General features: G+C 44.5%; 1 protein-coding gene across 2 annotated transcripts in view; it reads left to right on the top strand.

Moving 5' to 3' along the window:
* The window catches only part of ABTB1 (ankyrin repeat and BTB domain containing 1), an 870,760-nt gene that overhangs the window by 28,034 nt on the left and 823,298 nt on the right, over nucleotides 1–19,428 (top strand). For both annotated transcript variants that reach the window (XM_069643370.1, XM_069643371.1), the window contains exons 2-3: nucleotides 5,441–5,503; nucleotides 7,133–7,188. In XM_069643370.1, the coding sequence (XP_069499471.1) occupies nucleotides 5,441–5,503; nucleotides 7,133–7,188 (119 nt within the window). The remainder of the gene's footprint in view (nucleotides 1–5,440; nucleotides 5,504–7,132; nucleotides 7,189–19,428) is intronic.

Genomic DNA, 19,428 nt, shown 5'->3' with positions numbered 1-19,428 from the left:
AAAACATTAAAAATGTATGTATAACACTACATCATAAGAGTGGTGAATAACAGAGCCCTCTGTATTCCTTGTGTTTCCACAGAATATCATCCAGAATTTGACCTAGAGCTATAACCAAAAGAGATAATAAAGAAAACCTAGAAGTTTGGTGAAATCCAAGAATAAGGAACAATTCAAAAATTAAGATTTTTTTTCCATCTAGTGTGTTTTTTCTTCCCCTGAAGAATTTCCTGTTAGTATGATAGTTGGTAATGAGGAATGAAGCATTTCGGGTATGTTTGTCTGAGGAATGAAAGAATGGGTGATTGATGAACCATTAGTGTAAAATATTGGAGCTACTAATAGACAGTATACAACAACAACAAGAACCGTGTTTGTGTACCCCAATGTGTGACTAAAAGCAATAACATATTAGATCCTAAAATGAATTGCCTTTGTGAGATACATCATAGATTATGTTTGCCAGCCGAAGGGGTTAATAATTGTTGGTTTATGTAAATTTCATAGACTAATTGTTTTAAAAAAAGGGAAAAAAAACTTGTTGATTGTCTTCATATACAATGAAATATGTATTTTTTATAAATGAAATGAAGATACTAGATATATATTTTTTTATATGATGAAAATAAAATAGTGATATTTTTTGATACAAAATCTTTCTGTAGTATGTCGAAATTTAATTGAAAATAAGACATGCGTTTGTGGTCAAAAGCTGGTTGAATAGTGGAAAGCAAGGGACCTTGTGCACATTTAATACTACGTTGTGGGCAGTGTTTCAAAGAGGGCTGTTGCACTAAGGTCCAAGACAAAAACATAGGTCAAAATCATCTAGTCTCTTTAAGTTGTGTGTGTAAATAACGGTTGCTAGGCCGTGAGACAAATAGTGAAAAACTATCTCCTTCTCTCATGACATCCTCTAACACTTGGGAGGAAACGGTGTCACATGATACAGGTGACATCATGGCAGAAAGATGTAAAAGTTATGATGATGGATACATCACTGCACTTTTGAGTAACTCATCTCTCTTCGGTGGTGAATTTGGAGATACTTCCAATCTCACGAACTGGGATGAACTTACTCAAATCAAAAAAAGAATAATAAGATGAGAACTTCATGGAAGTATAATGTTGGAATACCTAAGAAATGGCATTTTGCCATAAGGGTTGGTGGTAAGAAATGAGCCCAGACTATTCATAGACAACAAAGAATTCCTTGTTCAATGGAGCTACATTGGAAACAAGTGTGAGAGGGATTGGGTGATCTTAATCGTCGACACGGCCAAACTAACTACAGAAAAAATTTCCATAGATCTACAAAAACTTGAAGAGGAGATTAAAAAAATAGTTCCTATTGATCTGTATAAGAAGAGAGTAGATGAATTACTGATGGACATGAAAACATTTAAAGATGATCTTACTAAAGAATGGGTCAGAAGACTGAAAAAGGATATCCAGCAGTTTGCCCATGAAAAAGCGTTCCCTTATGCACAGGAACATTTCTTCACAGAACAGGTGGACTCAAGAGCGTTACAGAAGGGAAACTACGGCAATAGGAGAGTAAGGTTCAGGGGTACGTCATATAGCTCCAGTGAAGATAGTATGGGAGAAGGAACAAATATGGCAAGACGTGGCCGGAATGCTGAATCCAATACAGGCCGGAGACAATATAGAGGCAGACAAGGAGGTAACAGAAGGAATGCAAACAGGGGAAACCTAAATGACCAACATTTTTTAGGACCGGACAGGAAGGAATGGGAACCAGACCAGAGAGTGACACAGAGCATGAAAGCACTTTGGTGAATCTGTCAGAATATACTCTCAGCCAAGTAGAAATCAGAATACTAGAGAAAGGCCTAGGATTTGTTACGACAAATAGACCCAATCGCTTTATTTTCAGAGAAGAGTTCGCTGAATTAATGAGAAAGATACATCTGCGGCAGTTTTTCGCCGATAAAGAGGAAACAAATCGAGAAGATGGTGGACTCCATAGAAAATCTGATTTTATTCCACCAACGAGTTTACACAGCGCAGAAGCTAAGGTTTTTGAAAGTAGGGTTCCACAAGACATTAGGAAACTAGAAGAGGAAAAAGAAAAAGGAAAATGCTTCCAAAACACGACCAAAGAAGAAAAACTGGCCCTGACACAATTGTTTGAGAATGAGTTAATAGTCCTCCGAAAGGCTGATAAAGGCAGAGCCATTGTAGTCCAAAATAGAAAGGACTACATAGATGAATGCATGAGACAGATCAATGATGCAAATAATTATCAACTCCTAGATACAAACCCGACAGAAAGACTGGAGAAATGAATTAGCCTTAAAGTCTCAAAAGCCTTAGAAAGAGAATGGATCACGAAAAAAAGGGAGGCAGATTTTCTTCGACAAGAGAAACCCAGGACTCCGCAATTTTATGTACTCCCAAAGATCCACAAATCCCTCATTAGACCACCAGGGAGACCAATTGTGTCAGGTTGCAAATCAGTTCTAGAACCCCTCTCTAAGTTCGCCGATGCATTCATGCAACCCATGGTAAAAAAGACCCTTTAACCCGGAAGAAGAAATCCTAATCTGCTTGGATGTGGTCGCATTATATACTAATATACCACAGCAAGCATCCTTAGAAGTCTTAGAAGAAAGACTCCTGAGTGAAATAAGAGACAGTAATACCCAAAGTTCCCTGATCCTGTGGTGTGCGGAAATAGCACTCACAGAGAATTACTTCCATTTCAACGGAAAATTCTATAAGCAAATACAAGGAACAGCAATGGGGGCCACGTTAGCCCCCAGCATAGCCAACCTATACATGGAGGCATTTGAGAAAACGTCATCTACAGTGAAAGTAATCCATATAAAAAGAACATCAAACTGTGGAAAAGGTACATAGATGATGTGCTTGTAATATGGGAAGGTGATGGACAAAGAATGGTGGACTTCTTTATAAATGAAATGAAGATGCTAGATATATATTTTGTATATGATGAAAATTGTGATATTTTTTGATACAAAATCTTTCTGTAGTATGTCGAAATTTAATTGAAAATAAGACATGCGCTTGTGGTCAAAAGCTGGTTGAATAGTGGAAAGCAAGGGACCTTGTACACATTTAATACTATGTTGTGGGCAGTGTTTCAAAGAGGGCTGTTGCACTAAGGTCCAGACAAAAACATAGGTCAAAATCCTGTAGTCTCTTTTAAGTTGTTTGAGCAATGTTTACAAGCCTGCTTCTGACCCCTTCTGGAGGAATTACTTTGGCACCTCTTCTAAGCCTACCCCCATCCTCTGACAAACACAATTCCTCCTTAACCTCATAAAAACCATCAAACTTTCTTTCAATCTACTCTTTCCTGGGATACCCCCTTACCGTCCATTCCTTCACCCTGTTCAACACCACATCTTCTTCCTCTGCCACCAGCCATTCTTCTCTTTCCACCGCTCTAGGTTCAATACTTGCAATAATCATTTCATCCTCCAGTACTGCCCCTATCGGCTCTCCCGTCTCCTCCACAGGTAGCCGTGACAAGCAGTCTGCCACAACATTCTCTCTGCCTGGAATGTAACACATTCAAAAATTGTATCCCTACAAGCCCAACATCCACCTTGATATCCTGGGAGAAACTTTCGCCAAACCTTCACTAGCCATCACCTGTACGAGAGGCCTATGATCCGTTCTATTCAGAAACATCTGACCCCACGAAAAATAGTATAACACCGCCCAAGATATGACCAGAGCCTCCCTCTCTATAACTGAGTAGTTGTTCTCAGCACCCCTCAATGGTCTGGAAGCAAAGGCAATAAAATGTACTTCCTTTCCCGCGACCACTTGCAAAAATGATGCTCCAAGACCTAACAGGCTAGCGTCCACGGACAACACAGTTTTTCTCCCATTCACAAATTCCCCCCAAGGGAGGCGCACCACCAATACCATCCTTCATTTTTTCAAAAGCATCCTGACATTCCTTCGACCACACAAAACCAGCGCCCTTCTTGAGTAACTCAAGGGAAATGAAATAGTGGCCAAATTATTCACAAACTTGTGATAAAACTCGGACATCCCTATAAAGAAACTTAGCTGATCCTTATCCTGTGGAGCAGGGGCTTTACAAATACTCTCCACAAGACTGCACTGATACCTTGCACCGATATCTTGTGACCTAGATACTCCACCTCACATACTCCTATTCTATACTTGTTCCTCTGCACTGTCAAACCAGCCCCTTTCAATCTTCTCAACACACACCTCAATATTTCATCATGCTGCACCTCACTCACAGCAAACACCAGTATATCACCTTGAAACATTATCCCATTCGCAATCCCTTCCAATACTTTCTCCCTTACACGTTGAAATACAGCAGCAGCTGATGCCAACCCAAAAGGCATTTGCAGATATTTAAATGTATAAATGCTGTAACATCCTGACTCTCCTTGGATAAAGGTGCTTGGCGATATGCCGCCGATAGGTCAATAATAATGAACCAACTGGATTCTCCCAATGCAGCTAAGACCTCCGATATGATTGGCAAGGGAGTCTTTCCACCGGAATCCTCTTGTTTAGGTCTCTGAGATCAACACAAAGTCTCATCCTGCCATTGCTCTTTGCCATCAAAACCACAGGAGACAACTATTCAGTTCCTTGGATCCACTCTATCACTCCACTTTGTAGGAGATTGCCTAACTCTTTGTGTAGTTGCTGCCTCATTTTATACGAGACTGGTCTTACTTTGTGAACTACGGGACAAACATTGGATTTCATCTTGATGGCATGTTCAAAGTCTCTCAATTTCTCAAGACTTCCTGAAAATACCTCTGGAAATTCCACAGCCCACTTATCGTTCACCTCAGCTATTGAAATGGTGTTGGTGCACTAGCTTGAATCCTCACACGCAGGCTCCTTTGCTCCTCCCATCCTAAATGAAGCTGCTGAATCACAATCAAATTAACTTAATGAATTTGATACTTGCACAGTGTGTGCTTGCAGCACAAATATATACAGCACAAGGTATGTGCAGCTTTTCGTGACTTTGCCTCATAGTGACATTAACTAAATGAAACTTGTACAACAATCGCAATCCTGTTTAAGGAAACCTACAGTCATATGGTGCAGAGATAATAGTTTTTTCTAGATGAATGCGATGTGTTTGAAATGGATAACGTGGACGCCTGTGTGACAGTACATTCTCATTCAGGGTACAAACTCACCGGGGCCAGTTTTAATCTTCTAAATGACTGCATGTGTTATTGATGTCTAGAGTGAATGAGATTCTTTTTCTTTTTAATTAGTGCTTAATATGCTCTTGGTGGCATTTTACCATGTCATGTGAAGTTGATCTAGTTCATCCACTGAATTGTATCTTTTAGCTCAGCACCTTCATTTATATTTGGCTATCCTCCTGAATGTTGGAAGTCCATTAATTGTCCTACAAATGAATTCTGTTTTGCAGATATCTTGTTGAGCAGAGAGACGTGGAACTGAACGTTCGGGATAAATGGGACAGTACTCCTTTGTAAGTTCCTATAACAAAATCATGTGCAAACTATAGAAGTAGCTCGGAGCAATTCGGGCTAAAATGATCTCAGTCGGGACAAACACCACTGTCATCAAATACTTTTATATTACAAAAGCCAAAATCATTTCTTTATTTGATCATGTTCTCATAAATATTATTTTTCAGAAGGTCACTTCGTGTGTTCACATTAAACCCTCACGTTGGCTTCTGGAAGTCGTTTCAAAGTTTTACCATTCTCGATTTGTGCAATTTGATGATTATCTTCCTGTTGCCTTTTAAGGACTTAAGAGATCATAGTTTAACCTCAGCCTTCAAGGCTTCCTCCTCCTTGTAATCTAACTCCTGCTGTTGCCCTGGCTGGAGCTTAAAATATCTATGTGCATTAATTGTCTTAGTGAGCGATTGTGAGAGAGGAAGTTGTTGACTCAGGTTATTTTTGCAGTTACGGAGAACTGTCTTAAATTATATGCTTATGTGAATTTAGTTTCTAACAGCATTTTTGGGTTAGAAGAATAGCATGGTGTGTCGTGGTCGCAGATGTGTGGCCTCTGCTCCACATTTTGTTTAATGCGAGTGGTCATAGAATTGATCTGATGCATTGATAGGTTTGAATTGCGCAATGTTTATAGCTCCAATGTGTGTTTAGGAGGAATAGAACATAACCAGCTTCCATAAGTGTTACAATGTTGAAAAGTAGTTGATTACGTTTTATCAAAGATTTACAAGGGTTCTAAGGTGTTGGAGCTATTTTCTTTTCCTAGAGCCACACTGCATGTCGAGAGCTCTTTTCCCAGAACATTAGATGAAATAGATGTTTTTTAGGAAAATATCTGCTTTTGATGCCTGCTAGATTTTTAGGGTGGCTTCTTTCATGTGTTGCTGTGAGGATATTACGGAGTACTAAGGTCATAACTTAGTAACAAGACTTGCATATTGTGAAGCTGTTGACGAAATGGTATCTACACTAACGATTAAGAGCTTTTGTCATGGATTATAACTGGTACCTTGTGGTTTTAAAATCAGATATTTGGAAGTAATTCTGTGTCTGTCTCTTTCAAAAGAGGAGGGAGAGTGGGAGTAGACAGCAGTAGGTTTCTGACTCTTAGCCCGAAAACTGGTGTAGAAGCTTCTTAAAAAGAGAAGTTCCGGCTATGGTATTGTAGGTCAGGACTCTGGAATGTGGCGGTATTTCCCTGTTTATTTTTTAAAAATCTCAATTCGGGGGAGATGCTATTTAATATTAAATATCTGGCTCTGAAGATTGCTATTTGTGAAACTTAGGTTAGGTACCACACTAAAAACTGACATTGTAGAACCCCTTTCATCAGCTCAGACTTTCAGAAGATGTGTTCTATTCTAAGGGAAATAATCTAAATGCCACTGCTGTTGCTTTCCATAGTTTTCCAGGATCTGTCATGTCAAATGCCTAACTGAATTAAACATCATCACAACAGCAGTGCTAACCGATGTCTCAGTCTGAAGGAATTTTTCATATTATCTTGTTTTAATGGTGTCAGTAAATAGAGTAGAGGTTATGGTAGAATTTCAAGGTCAAAGCAGAAACCTTTCAAGTGCTAGCGCGACATGATGCTCTGTTTTTCAATACAATTTTTATCTCACTTACAGGTACTATGCTTGTCTCTGTGGACATGATGAACTCGTCCGTTACCTTTTGGCCAATGGTAAGAAAAGTACACATTTAAATGGTGCAGCCTGAAGAAAGTAATCTAGAGAGATGCTAAAGGGGAGTGCCGAACTATGAGTGGGTTATTTACAATAGCAAGACTGACAATGTCCCATGTGGTGAAAAATAACAATAGTTTGGGCGTTTCAATTTTTATATCTCTTTTGGTATTTGGTCTCACTAAAGAGACTTCATCTTATTGAGGGTTGCATGTATGCCAGGCTTGTATACTTCACTGAGGTGAGTTTCTGCGTCACATTGAAGATAAGCTTTTGGTCCTCGTGGAGTGCAAGTTTGTGGCTCACACTAGTTCAAATGTGTGCATTTCACTGAAGATAGCTTGTGCATTTAGTTGAGGATGTCTTGTACATCAAACCTAATGGACCCTGTGCTTCTCATTGAGCGGATGCTTGTGCATCTCACTGAAAGCTTGTGCACTTTACTCGAAGGATGTTTGTGAGAGAGACATGTCTGGTGAGGACTTAGAAAAACAACCTCTAGTACTAGGCAGGGTTACCACCAAGTTGAATGTGATTCTCATCTTGATACTGTGACAGAGCAACCAGACTTCACTCTTAGGAGGGGAACAGGGTGGTCATAGAGATCATACTAATACGTCAGCAATACTAATTTGCTGTTTGAGACGCTCACATGTATGTGGTGTGTTCCTTATTATTTCGCACTAATCTTTATTTAAATAATTGCTTAATGTGTGCTCCAAAGTGTTTTGTATTTTTTAATTTTAGAGAATTTAACAAATGAGGCCACAATGATGTTATAGAAGCCATTACATGTACAGGTTTCAATCCCTTTTGGCTCGCCTCAGGTGGCTACAAAAATGTCAAAATAACATAACATCAGGTTCATTTACTGTGAATGTTTATTTCTCAACAGACAGAGTGCTTATTTTAAGCAAACAAACTAGACATCTGTGGAAGACTTATCTTCACTCTCTGACAAGTTTAAACTGACATTTAATGGTGCATAAATCAGCTTATTATAACTATATTGTTCCAACCGGACGTGCAAATAGTCAACAAATCCACAGTTCAAAGAGTGATCACCACGCATAACATGCTGGTATTTACCCAATGTTTTATCACCCATGTTGTTAACATGTGTACCACATCTGAATTAATTTATCCAAAAACCCCAAACATTTTTGATAACTTAAACGAAAACATACAGTCATGTACCAAACACTGTATTAAATAGTTTCCAATTATGCAATTTGTAAAGTCAAATATTAACCAACAAAGGTCTATACTCAACCACTAGTAATGTTGGTCCCATGTGTCACAAAAGAGTGTAAGGATATGAGTACAGTGAAGACAAAGCAAAGCAGGATCTTACCACTCATGTTCGTATGTTTCCTGGCTAATTTCAGCATGGTTACAACTCCCCGCTCACACGGTGTAGTGTGTGTGATCTGTCACAGAAATGCTATCATGTTAATTAACCCTTTAACTGCCATGGGTATTTCCCCCTAGTGCCAAGGCCTTTTTTGGTGATTTCGGTATGTGGCCATTCAAAGCCTCATAACTTTTTTGGTACATGAGATATCTCGGCCAAATTTGGCTCCTTTTTTCCCCACATGTAGGCGGTCGTAACGCCACCCAGGAATCCTAGGTTGCTGTAGGGGGGTGAGAGAAAATAAGCAAAAAGGGCGAAAATGGTGGGTTTTTTCAAGAAAATGCCTATAAAATGATGTACAAAGAAGCTTGTGGTTTTTTCCATGTAAGAGCTAGAAACACATGGTTTGCTGTGCTGAATTCCCCAATTTCCTGGCTTTCAAGAATAGGGTGAGTGGAAACGGAAGAAAATTATTTTGATGTGGTTATCAACTGTTATGTGAGAGGTAGGCGACTTTGGCCATTTTTGCTAATTGGACATGCATGGATGGAATGGAAGAAAAGGGTAGGAAAGCCGAATTGGAGGGCAGAAATTCCTGAAAAGTAGACAAAATTCCAAGTTTAGGAAGGGGTGATTTGCGTAGGTCAGGCAACAGCTAGGTAGGGGAAAAAGCCATAGATTAGTGGAAAAGCGGGAAAATGACCGAAAAAAAAGGTATGTGTTGGACATGGTTTGCTTGGTACGGCAATGGCTTCTATGAATTTTCAGAAAAGCAATGCTCCGCTACATTCCCCCGACTCTTGCAGTTAGGAAAGCACACATTTTTTGAAGTGTTTTACAAAACAAGCAGCACCACAAGCCAAACACTGAGCCATGGTACACAGGAGTTTTATGCTCACGGACTGAACAGATGCACTTAGCATGAGTAAATCGGGAAAACCAATGTGGTGAGGAACAGCAAGCATACATTTTTTGAAAGTGCACAGGCAGACCTTTTCAAGGGTAGGTGACTTGTGCAGGTTACAAAAGTGTATGGTGCCTAAAGCAGCAACTAAATGTAGGTCACATTTGGGAAATGAAAGAGTTTTGTGACAAAGGGCACCAGTAAATGGGTCAAAACGTTATGAAAACCACACAAACACAACAAATGTTATACCTTCCTGCATTCCCACAGGTGTCCCGATGAAAACAGTACCTCACATGTGTGGGTGCACCTACCTGGGCGCCAAGGGGAAAGCCTAAAACACTTCACACCTGAATTGCACACTCTCACATCATACAGATATGGGCCTTGGGTGTCCAAACCACCAAGGAAAACGGGGAACCCCATGCATTTCCGAAAAGAGGACACCCGTGGGAATCCGCAGAGGTATGATTTGCGCAAATCGGCCCAGAATTTATTACCCAGATACCCCTGCAAAGTCCAAAATGTGGGAAAAAAACGCATTATCCGCACATTTTACTCAGCGCACCCATCGAAATGAGCCGCCAACAACACATGGCCTACCGTTCCGCGTTCCCACAGGTGGCCCGATGAAAACGGTACCTCACATGTTTGGGTGCACCTACCTGGGCGCCAAGGGGAAAGCCTAAAACATAGGTAACCCCAAGTCTGTTTCGACACCTGAATTTGACACTTTCGCCAGACAAGCACAACATACAGATATGGGCCTCGGGTGTCCAAGGCACCAAGGAAAACAGGGAACCTCATGCATTTCCGAAAAGAGGACACCGGTGGGAACCCGCAGAGGTATGATTTGCGCAAATCGACCCAGAATTTATTACCCAGACACCCCCGCAAAGTCCGAAATGTGAGGGGAAAAACGCATTTCCTCACATTTCACTCGGCGCACCCATCGAAACACGCCATCAACAACACATGGCCTACTGTCTCGCGTTCCCACAGGTGGCCCAATGAAAACAGTACCTCACATGTTTGGATGCACCTACCTGGGCGCCAAGGGGAAAGCCTAAAACACAGGTAACCCCAAGTCTGTTTCGACACCTGAATTTGACACTTTCTCCAGACAAGCACAATATACAGATATGGGCCTCAGGTGTCCAGGCCACCAAGGAAAATAGGGAACCCCATGTATTTCCGAAAAGAGGACACCCGTGGGAATCCGCAGAGGTAGGATTTGCGCAAATCGGCCCAGAATTTATTACCCAGACAGCCCTGCAAAGTCCGAAATGTGGAAAAAAAACACATTTCCTCACATTTCACTCGGCGCACCCATCGAAACACGCCATCAACAACACATGGCCTACCGTCCTGCGTTCCCATAGGTGTCCCGATGAAAACGGTACCTCACATGTGTGGGTGCACCTACCTGGGCGCCAAGGGGAAAGCCTAAAACACAGGTAACCCCAAGTCTGTTTCGACACCTGAATTTGACACTTTCTCCAGACAAGCACAATATACAGATATGGGCCTCAGGTGTCCAAGCCACCAAGGAAAACAGGGAACCCCATGCATTTCCGAAAAGAGGACACCCATGGGGAATCCGCAGAGGTATGATTTGTGCAAATCGGCCCAGAATTTATTACCCAGAAGCTCCGGCAAAGTCCGAAATGTGCCGAAAAAAGCCCACATTTTTCACTTTGTCAGGGGTTCTGGGTAAAACATTCTGGTTCGCTTCGCGCAAGTTGGACCTCTGTGGAATCCTACTGGTGCCCTCTCTTCAGAAATGCATGGGGTTCCCAGTTTTCCTTGGTGGCTTGGACACCCTATGCCCAAATCTGTAGGTTATCACCCCAATCCCTCTTGTGGTTACCAGTGGGTTAGCCGTTTTCCTTTGCGGCTAGATTGGTGAACCCATGTGAGGTACCGTTTTCATTGGGACACCTCTGGGAACGCGGGAAGGTATGACATCTGTTGTTGACGGCGTGTTTCGGTGGTTCAGCAGAGTGAAATGTCTGGAAATTGTGTTTTTTACCCCCAAATTTGGAATTTGCCGGAGGTTCTGGGTAGTAGATTCTGGGCCGATCTGCGCAAGGCAGACCTCTGTGGATTCCCATGGGTGTCCTCTTTTGGGAAAAGCATGGTGTTTCCTGTTTTCCTTGCTGGCTTCGACACCCTAGGACCAAATCTGTAGGTTGCCCCTATGAACAAATTGTGCTGTGGTGAAAGGCTTGGGGTTACCAGCGGGTTACCCTTTTCCTTTTGCACCCCCGGTAGGTGCACCCACACATGTGAGGTCCCTTTTTGGTCGGGACACCTGTGGGAACGCGAGTAGGTATGACATCTGTTGTTGGCAATGTTTTTCGGTGAGTGGACACAGGGAAATGTCTCTGAAATTGCCTGGAAATGAAGACAATTCTCAGACATTTCGCTCTGGCCATCCCACAAGTGTCCCGATGAAAACGGTACCTCACATGTGTGGGTGCACCTACCGGGGTGCAAAAGGAAAAGGGTAACCCACTGGTAACCCCAAGCCTTTCGCCACTGAATATTTTGTTCATGTGGGCAACCTACAGATTTGGGCCTAGGGTGTCGAAGCCAGCAAGGAAAACAGGGAACCCCATGCATTTCCCAAAAGAGGACACCCGTGGGAATCTACACATGGCAAAATTGGAGGGGCGGCCCATCTCATGTAGCCCTCCCCAGGGGCAGATGAGGGGGGGCTGTCCTGCACTCCTCCCTGGGCTCAGGCGTCCGTTCCTAGGAGCAGATATCTGGTCCCAGGGAGGGCTGCATGACATGGCACCCACTCCATTGCAGCTGGAGGGTGGGGGGGGTCAACGCCCCATCCCATTAGAACATTCCCAGACCCTTTGGGGTGCCCCACAGACACCCTAAAAAGCGTTCCACCATTTTCACTTTTTTCCTTTGGTAAGCCAACTCCCCTTGGTGCAGAGAGGCACATTGATGTGCCATTCTGGCCCTGGGATGCCCAAACCTTACTGCCCCACCCACTGGGGGGCCTGTCCCACCATTTTTGGGGGCCCTCTCCCCCCTCACCCAAAATGGGTGGCGGGGGCACCTCATGCAGGCCTCCTACAAACGGCTGCGTGAGGTACACCCCTCTCCATTTGGGGTGGGCGGGGATATGGCCCCCCAAAATTGTGGGACAGGCCCCCCAGTGGGTGAAGCAGTAAGGTTTGGGCACCCCGGGGTCAGATTGGCACACCAATGTGCCCCTCTGCGCCAAGGCAAGAAAATAATTCAAAATGGCAGGCTGCCCTTTAGCGGGGGGCAGAGGGGCCCCATACACCGCCAGGTAATTTTCTATTGTGAAGGGGGGTGCACATCTCCACCCACACCCCAATTGGAGGGGTGGCGCATCTCATGTAGCCCTCTCCGGGGGCAGATAAGTGGGGGGGCTGTCCTTCACTCCTCCCTGGGCTCAGGCGTGCCTTCCTGGGAGCAGATATCTGGTCCCAGGGAGGGCTGCATGACATGGCACCCACTCCATTGCGGGTGGGGGAGACGGGGTCACCACCCCGTCCCTTTGGGGTGCCCCACAGACCCCCCTAAAATGCGTTGCACCATTTTCCATTTTTTTTCTTTGTTTACAAAACTTGCCTTGGCGCAGAGGGGCACATTGGTGTGCCAATCTGGCGCTGGGGTGCCCAAACCTTACTGCCCCACCCACTGGGGGGCCTGTCCCACCATTTTTGGGGGCCCTCTCCCCCCTCACCCCAAATGGGTGGCGAGGGCACCTCATGCAGGCCTCCCTGGGCCTCCTACAAACGGCTGTGTGAGGTACACCCCCCTCCATTTGGGGTGGGTGGGGATAGGGCCCCCCAAAATTGTGGGACAGGCCCCCCAGTGGGTGAAGCAGTAAGGTTTGGGCACCCCGGGGTCAGATTGGCACACCAATGTGCCCCTCTGCGCCAAGGCAAGAAAATAATTCAAAATGGCAGGCTGCCCTTTAGCGGGGGGCAGAGGGGCCCCATACACCGCCAGGTAATTTTCTATTGTGAAGGGGGGTGCACATCTCCATCCCCACCCCAATTGGAGGGGTGGCGCATCTCATGTAGCCCTCCCCGGGGGCAGATAAGTGGGGGGGCTGTCCTTCACTCCTCCCTGGACTCAGGCATCCCTTCCTGGGAGCAGATATCTGGTCCCAGGGAGGGCTGCATGACATGGCACCCACTCCATTGCGGGTGGGGGAGACGGGGTCACCACCCCGTCCCATTAGAAAATTCCCCGTTCCTTTGGGGTGCCCCACAGACCCCCCTAAAATGCGTTGCACCATTTTCCATTTTTTTTCTTTGTTTACAAAACTTGCCTTGGCGCAGAGGGGCACATTGGTGTGCCAATCTGGCGCTGGGGTGCCCAAACCTTACTGCCCCACCCACTGGGGGGCCTGTCCCACCATTTTTGGGGGCCCTCTCCCCCCTCACCCCAAATGGGTGGCGAGGGCACCTCATGCAGGCCTCCCTGGGCCTCCTACAAACGGCTGCGTGAGGTACACACCCCCTCATTTGGACTGGAGGGGGAGAGGGCCCCCACAAATGGTGGGTCAGGCCCCCCAGTGGGTGGGGCAGTAAGGTTTGGGCACCCTGGCGCCAGATTGGCACACCAATTTTCCCCTCTGCGCCAATGCAGGTATAGTAAACAAATAACACAATTCAAAATGGCAGGCTGCCCTTTAGCGGGGACGGAGGGCCCCCCTACACTGCTGTGGAATTTTCTAATGTGAAGTGGGGTGCACCTCTCCACCCCCACACCAATTGGAGGGGTGGCCCATCTCATGTATCCCTCCCCAGGGGCAGATAAGGGGGGGCGGCTGTCCTGCACTCCTCCCTGGGCTCAGGTGCCCGTTCCTAGGAGCAGATATCTGGTCCCAGGGAGGACGCATGACATGGCACCCACTCCATTGCAGGTTGGCGGCAGGGGGTCAACGCCCCATCCCTTTAGAAAATTCCCCGACCCTTTGGGGTACCCCACAGCCCCCCCTAAAAAGCGTTCCACCATTTTCCATTTTACAAGGGGTGCCCACCCCCCTTGTCTGTAAAATAAATCCCTGGTGGCTAGTGGCCACCCACTCCCACCCAAAAGTCCCTTATTTTATTTTTATTTTTGCCCCCTTCCCTGGGGGCAGATGATCAGCCAACTGCCCCCAGGGTTTATTAGATATGTGCCCCCATGCTTTGGGGACCGGGGGGGCTGCTTACTGTAAGCAGCCCTCCCCACATCACAAACATATCCCTGGTAGTCCAGTGGCCATTGCTGGTCACGGATCGAGCGCTATGCAAAATGGTGTCTTTGGAGAATCTCCTCTTTCCAAAGACACCATTCTACAATCCATGGTGGTCTAGTGGGCCCCAGGGCCCCAAACCCCTCCCACCTCCCTTCGAAAAAAAAAATCTTTTTTTTTATTTTCACCCCTGGGGGCAGATGATCTCTGCCCCAGGCGTCATTACAGCCGTGGCGCCATGCTTTGGGGGTTTGGGGGAGAGGGGGCTGCTTACCTAGTAAGCAGCCCTCCTACCCCCGCTTCCAAAACAGATCCCTGGTGGTCTAGTGCGCATTGCTGCCCGCGGATCGAGCTCTGCCCCCAATCCGCGGGCAGCAATGCTATCATACAAGGTATCGTTGGAAAGGGGAGGATCTCCCCTTTCCAACGATACCTGCCTCGATCTCCGGCTTGAAATACAGCCGGAGATCGAGGCAGAGGCCGCGGCAGCCGAAAATGGTTGCCGCAGTGAATTAACTTTCAATTTCATATCAGCGTGCGTCACGCACGCTGCTGTGAAATTGAAGGAAATCCAACCCCCGGGCCATGAATAGGAACCCCCCCTCACATTGCAGGGATCGCACAAAACAGAGTGCCTGAAAGGATGAGCTATCTCGTCCTTGGCAACAGGGAGGTAATCCCAAGGATGAGATAGCTTGTCCTTGGCACTAATGAGGTTAAAGAAAGTAAAGTCAACAAAACTGAAATAAGACCGAGTTGTTATCCCATGGTTTATAATGTTAAATACACCCGTGTAATTACACCCTTATGGCATTAATACATTCAAAGTATGTATTTTAGAAATGTGTTTAAGGAACTATTCAAATTGGTATCAAAACATATAACAACCTCAATCTATACATTTAACCAATACCTACGAAAATACTTGAGGTCAATTCTTCTTTGCAGAGAAAAAAGGAAGTGGGGAAATAAAGAACTTACATAAAGGCAGTCCTATCATACTTCATTGATACCTTACTACACTGGATTCTAAATTCAATGTATGTGGTACAACATTTTCTGTGTTGTTGAAACGGGTCCAAATGTTGATGGTCTGGTATGGTGTGACATTTAAACAAGTAACAACAGAGTGTCACAATATATTATGCAGCACCCGCAAGTCAAGGATCTCTCCCCTTGCATATGAAGGTGGTGCACAAGATAACGCTTTATTATTACAACCAAATTATTTTAAGGTGGCCTCCAACCAGTCTCACACCCAACCTCCACCAGCACCCATTGTCCCAGTAGTCCAGGAATCAGGCCATTGTTTATCGATAAGCCATATGTCCGTAGAACACATAGCCTGTCTGTAAAGTTGTGACGCACATTTAATTAGTTTGGGGACTTGAACACTGTCCGTAGAACACCCACACGCATGCGTATCACACCATCGGGTACTACGAACATCGCTCCTGTCTCTAACTGTCTGCTGCACATGTGTCGCACTTTTAATTAGTTCGGGGACCTGAACACTGCCCGTAGAATATCCGCACGCATGTGGACAACTGACCCTGCGCATTTGATGTCCTACGGACATCCGTCCCATTTGCGAACCTGTCCACGATGTCATCATGTGAACGCACCCACGCTAAGCGTGGGTCCTTGTTCGCGGACACAGTCGAGGCCCCTGGACACCAAAAAAGTGTTTTTTTCTGTTTTTAGCAATCCAAGGTATTTCCCTGTGAGACTCTACCCTTGCACATGTGCCAGACCATGTCCCTAGCGATCAGCATACTTTTTTGAACTTTTTGAGCCATTTTTTGTGTTCAAAGAGTTCGCAGACAGCGCGGGTGTCCGCGAAGGGCACACCAGGACCCCTATAAAAAGTCACACCCCAGATCTGCTCCTCATTCTACTTTTGGATTTCCAAGACAGAGCATTTACAACAGGACAATTGGTGCAGGTTTCTGTTCTGTTCCTGCTGTTGTTGGTTCCTGGTTCTTAATAACCTTCCAGATGGCATCCCAAGTTGCTTCTGCTGCTACTGCCTCGGCTTCAGCACTCCCCTCATCCCCTCCACCACAACCACCAAGGGCCTGGTGAGGGGAACAGGCGTGAGGATGAAGAGGATGAGGTAGTAGAAGTCCCTACTACTAGCACTCACCGTGAATCTTTGGTGTGGAGGTTGTTTGCCACTCTTGATGGAGTCCCGAAAGCTTGTGCAAACAAGGTGCGCTGCACTCAGTGCCAGTTGGTGCTGAGTCGTGGCAAATCAGGTTTGTACAGCTACGGCACTACCTCAATGAAGCGACACCTAAAGTCGTTCCACGGTGGGGCTATACGTAAGGTTGTACCTTGCGATAAACGTAGTGGGTTGAGTTCCTCTGTAGCATCCTCCGTTTCTGCTCCTGCCACCAAAAGAGGCACTCCTTTGGGGCAGCGCATCCCTACAGCTACTGCCTCGCAGGCTATACGTAATGCTGTAGACCCTTACCTTTCGAGGGTCACAGTATTGTGTATGTACTGCGACGCAGTACTCTGCAGAGGGAGACCCTTCGAAGTGCTTTCGAGGCTGCGGTCCGGGAGCATGAGTTCAAAAATAGAAGTGCCGATGAAATGCTGCAGGGCCCTGTGCATTATCGGAAGTCCGCGGACATTTAATATTTTCGGGGTGCTGCGCTCTCAAAACCATTGCACTCTTCTCCGGGAGGAAGTAGTGGCTCTGAAAAGAGCCTTTTTGTGGTGTCTTTTTGTGTTTCAAAAACTTCAAATGGTCAACACCTACTGGAAAAAGGATTTCTATGATTCCAAAAAGGGTTACAATGCATTTTCTATATTTCGCAGAAAACATTTTTGGGGTGCTGCGCTCTGAAAACCATTGCACTCTTCTCCGGGAGGAAGTAGTGGCTCTGAAAAGAGCCTTTTTGTGGTGTCTTTTTGTGTTTCAAAAACTTCAAATGGGCAACACCAACTGGAAAAAGGATTGCTATGATTCCAAAAAGGGTTGCAATGCATTTTCTATATTTCGCTGAAAAATCTGATTGCCAGCATAAGTAAGATGTTCTCCATCTCTGCGAAAAATGTGTGTACTACGAAACATAATATTTTCATTGTGAAAAAAGGACATGCCAACATCTCTCAAAAAGGCACAAACTGCCTTGTTGACATTGCAACTCGCTTTCTCCATTTGTGGACCAAATGAAGAAGAACGCAGCCACATTTATCTCTGCGCAATACGAGAAAGAATTACCACTAGCCAATTTAAATAACAATCTTCTACATGGTACAGCCAAACAACTTCTCGAAGAAATAGAGCATATCCAGAGACAATATTTTGGAAGTGAAAGCCACTTACAAAATGTAATAGCTTTACAACAGACTAGCAACAACTTTACAGATGTCAACCTTCTACTACACACATACAAAAAAGAAATACTAAAGTTTAAAAGCACATCTGCTGATTATCAAACCATGTTTGTGTGTGTTGCTGCAGGACTTTCTTTATAAGAATAGTACAAAAACTGTAGACATAATGTACAAAATAGAAGACAATGAAGATTCCAAGTTGTTCCAATTATCTCTCTATTTTATAGCAGAAAACAAATATGAAATTACTGACCCCTTAATACTTTGCAGTTAATGCACTGCAAAACTTGACAACAACCAAATACCTTCACGTGCTATCACAAGTAACTCGGAATTATTCCCACTACCAAAACCCCTGCAACAACTTAACTTGTATGAGAGCATCATAATTCAAACAGTGCACCCATTTCAAGCAATAATACGACTTCAAACAAAACAGCAAAATTAACTCCCTCTGAATTACTGAAAGGCATTCGTGGCAAAGTAGTTTATTTGCCATTAGATCTCAAAGAACATGTACACACTCAGGGAGTGCAACGTCCAATAGATCAATCTTTAATTATCTTAGTAAATGGCGTACCTACAAAAGACAAAACAATTTGGCAACAACTCGTGGACTTACATAAAGTTAGAGAAGCCCTGCAATATCTAAAAGACAACAATGAATACTACAAAGAAATAAGTATTGAAGAAAACCTGAGGGAAACTACCGAAATAATTCAAGACTCCTCAGGAACTGGTCAACTTCAACTTCTAGATCCTGCTACAGAATCCAATATTTTAGACCTTTATACAATTCACCCATTACACTCTAAAGACACCATAGATGATGCACTGGAAACTTACCAAATGCGACGAGCCAAAGGATCTCGAATCAGCATATGAGAAAAAAGTATAGAAGCACAAGCCTTTCCTCTCCTCTTTCCTACTGGAAAAGGAGGAAGGTACGATGACCCAAACAAATAACAGCATCAGAATACCACTCTTTACAAATGTATTCTGAAGACCCCAGATTCAGACAAAACGTGAAATACATATTCCACCTTCTCTTTGAAAGTGAACTAGCAGCTCTATGCTACGGAGCTGCACACACGTTAAAATCAGGCACCGGTTTTCTAAATATGTCAGCTACACAATTACTATAAAAAGTGCAAGAAAAAGATGAGGTTTTACAGTCAAGCATTACAAATCTTTTAGCAAACATGTATTGTACAAAAGAATACTGGATCCGACGTCACGCAGATGTATGCTGTATGATGAGAAACCTTGGCCCACCCACTTGGTTTGTGACAATACGTTGTGCAGAATGTGCATGGGAAGATTTACACGATTTCCTATGCATAGCAAACAAAAACAAAATAAATATAGATATAAAAACACCAGGGGAACTC

This window comes from Ambystoma mexicanum, chromosome 2p (genome assembly GCF_040938575.1).
Source record: "Ambystoma mexicanum isolate Mex_15411 chromosome 2p, UKY_AmexF1_1, whole genome shotgun sequence".
NCBI classification, from domain to species: domain Eukaryota; kingdom Metazoa; phylum Chordata; class Amphibia; order Caudata; family Ambystomatidae; genus Ambystoma; species Ambystoma mexicanum.
The sequence above is the reverse complement of the archived record's forward strand: the minus strand, read 5'-3'. Positions and strand labels throughout refer to the sequence as shown.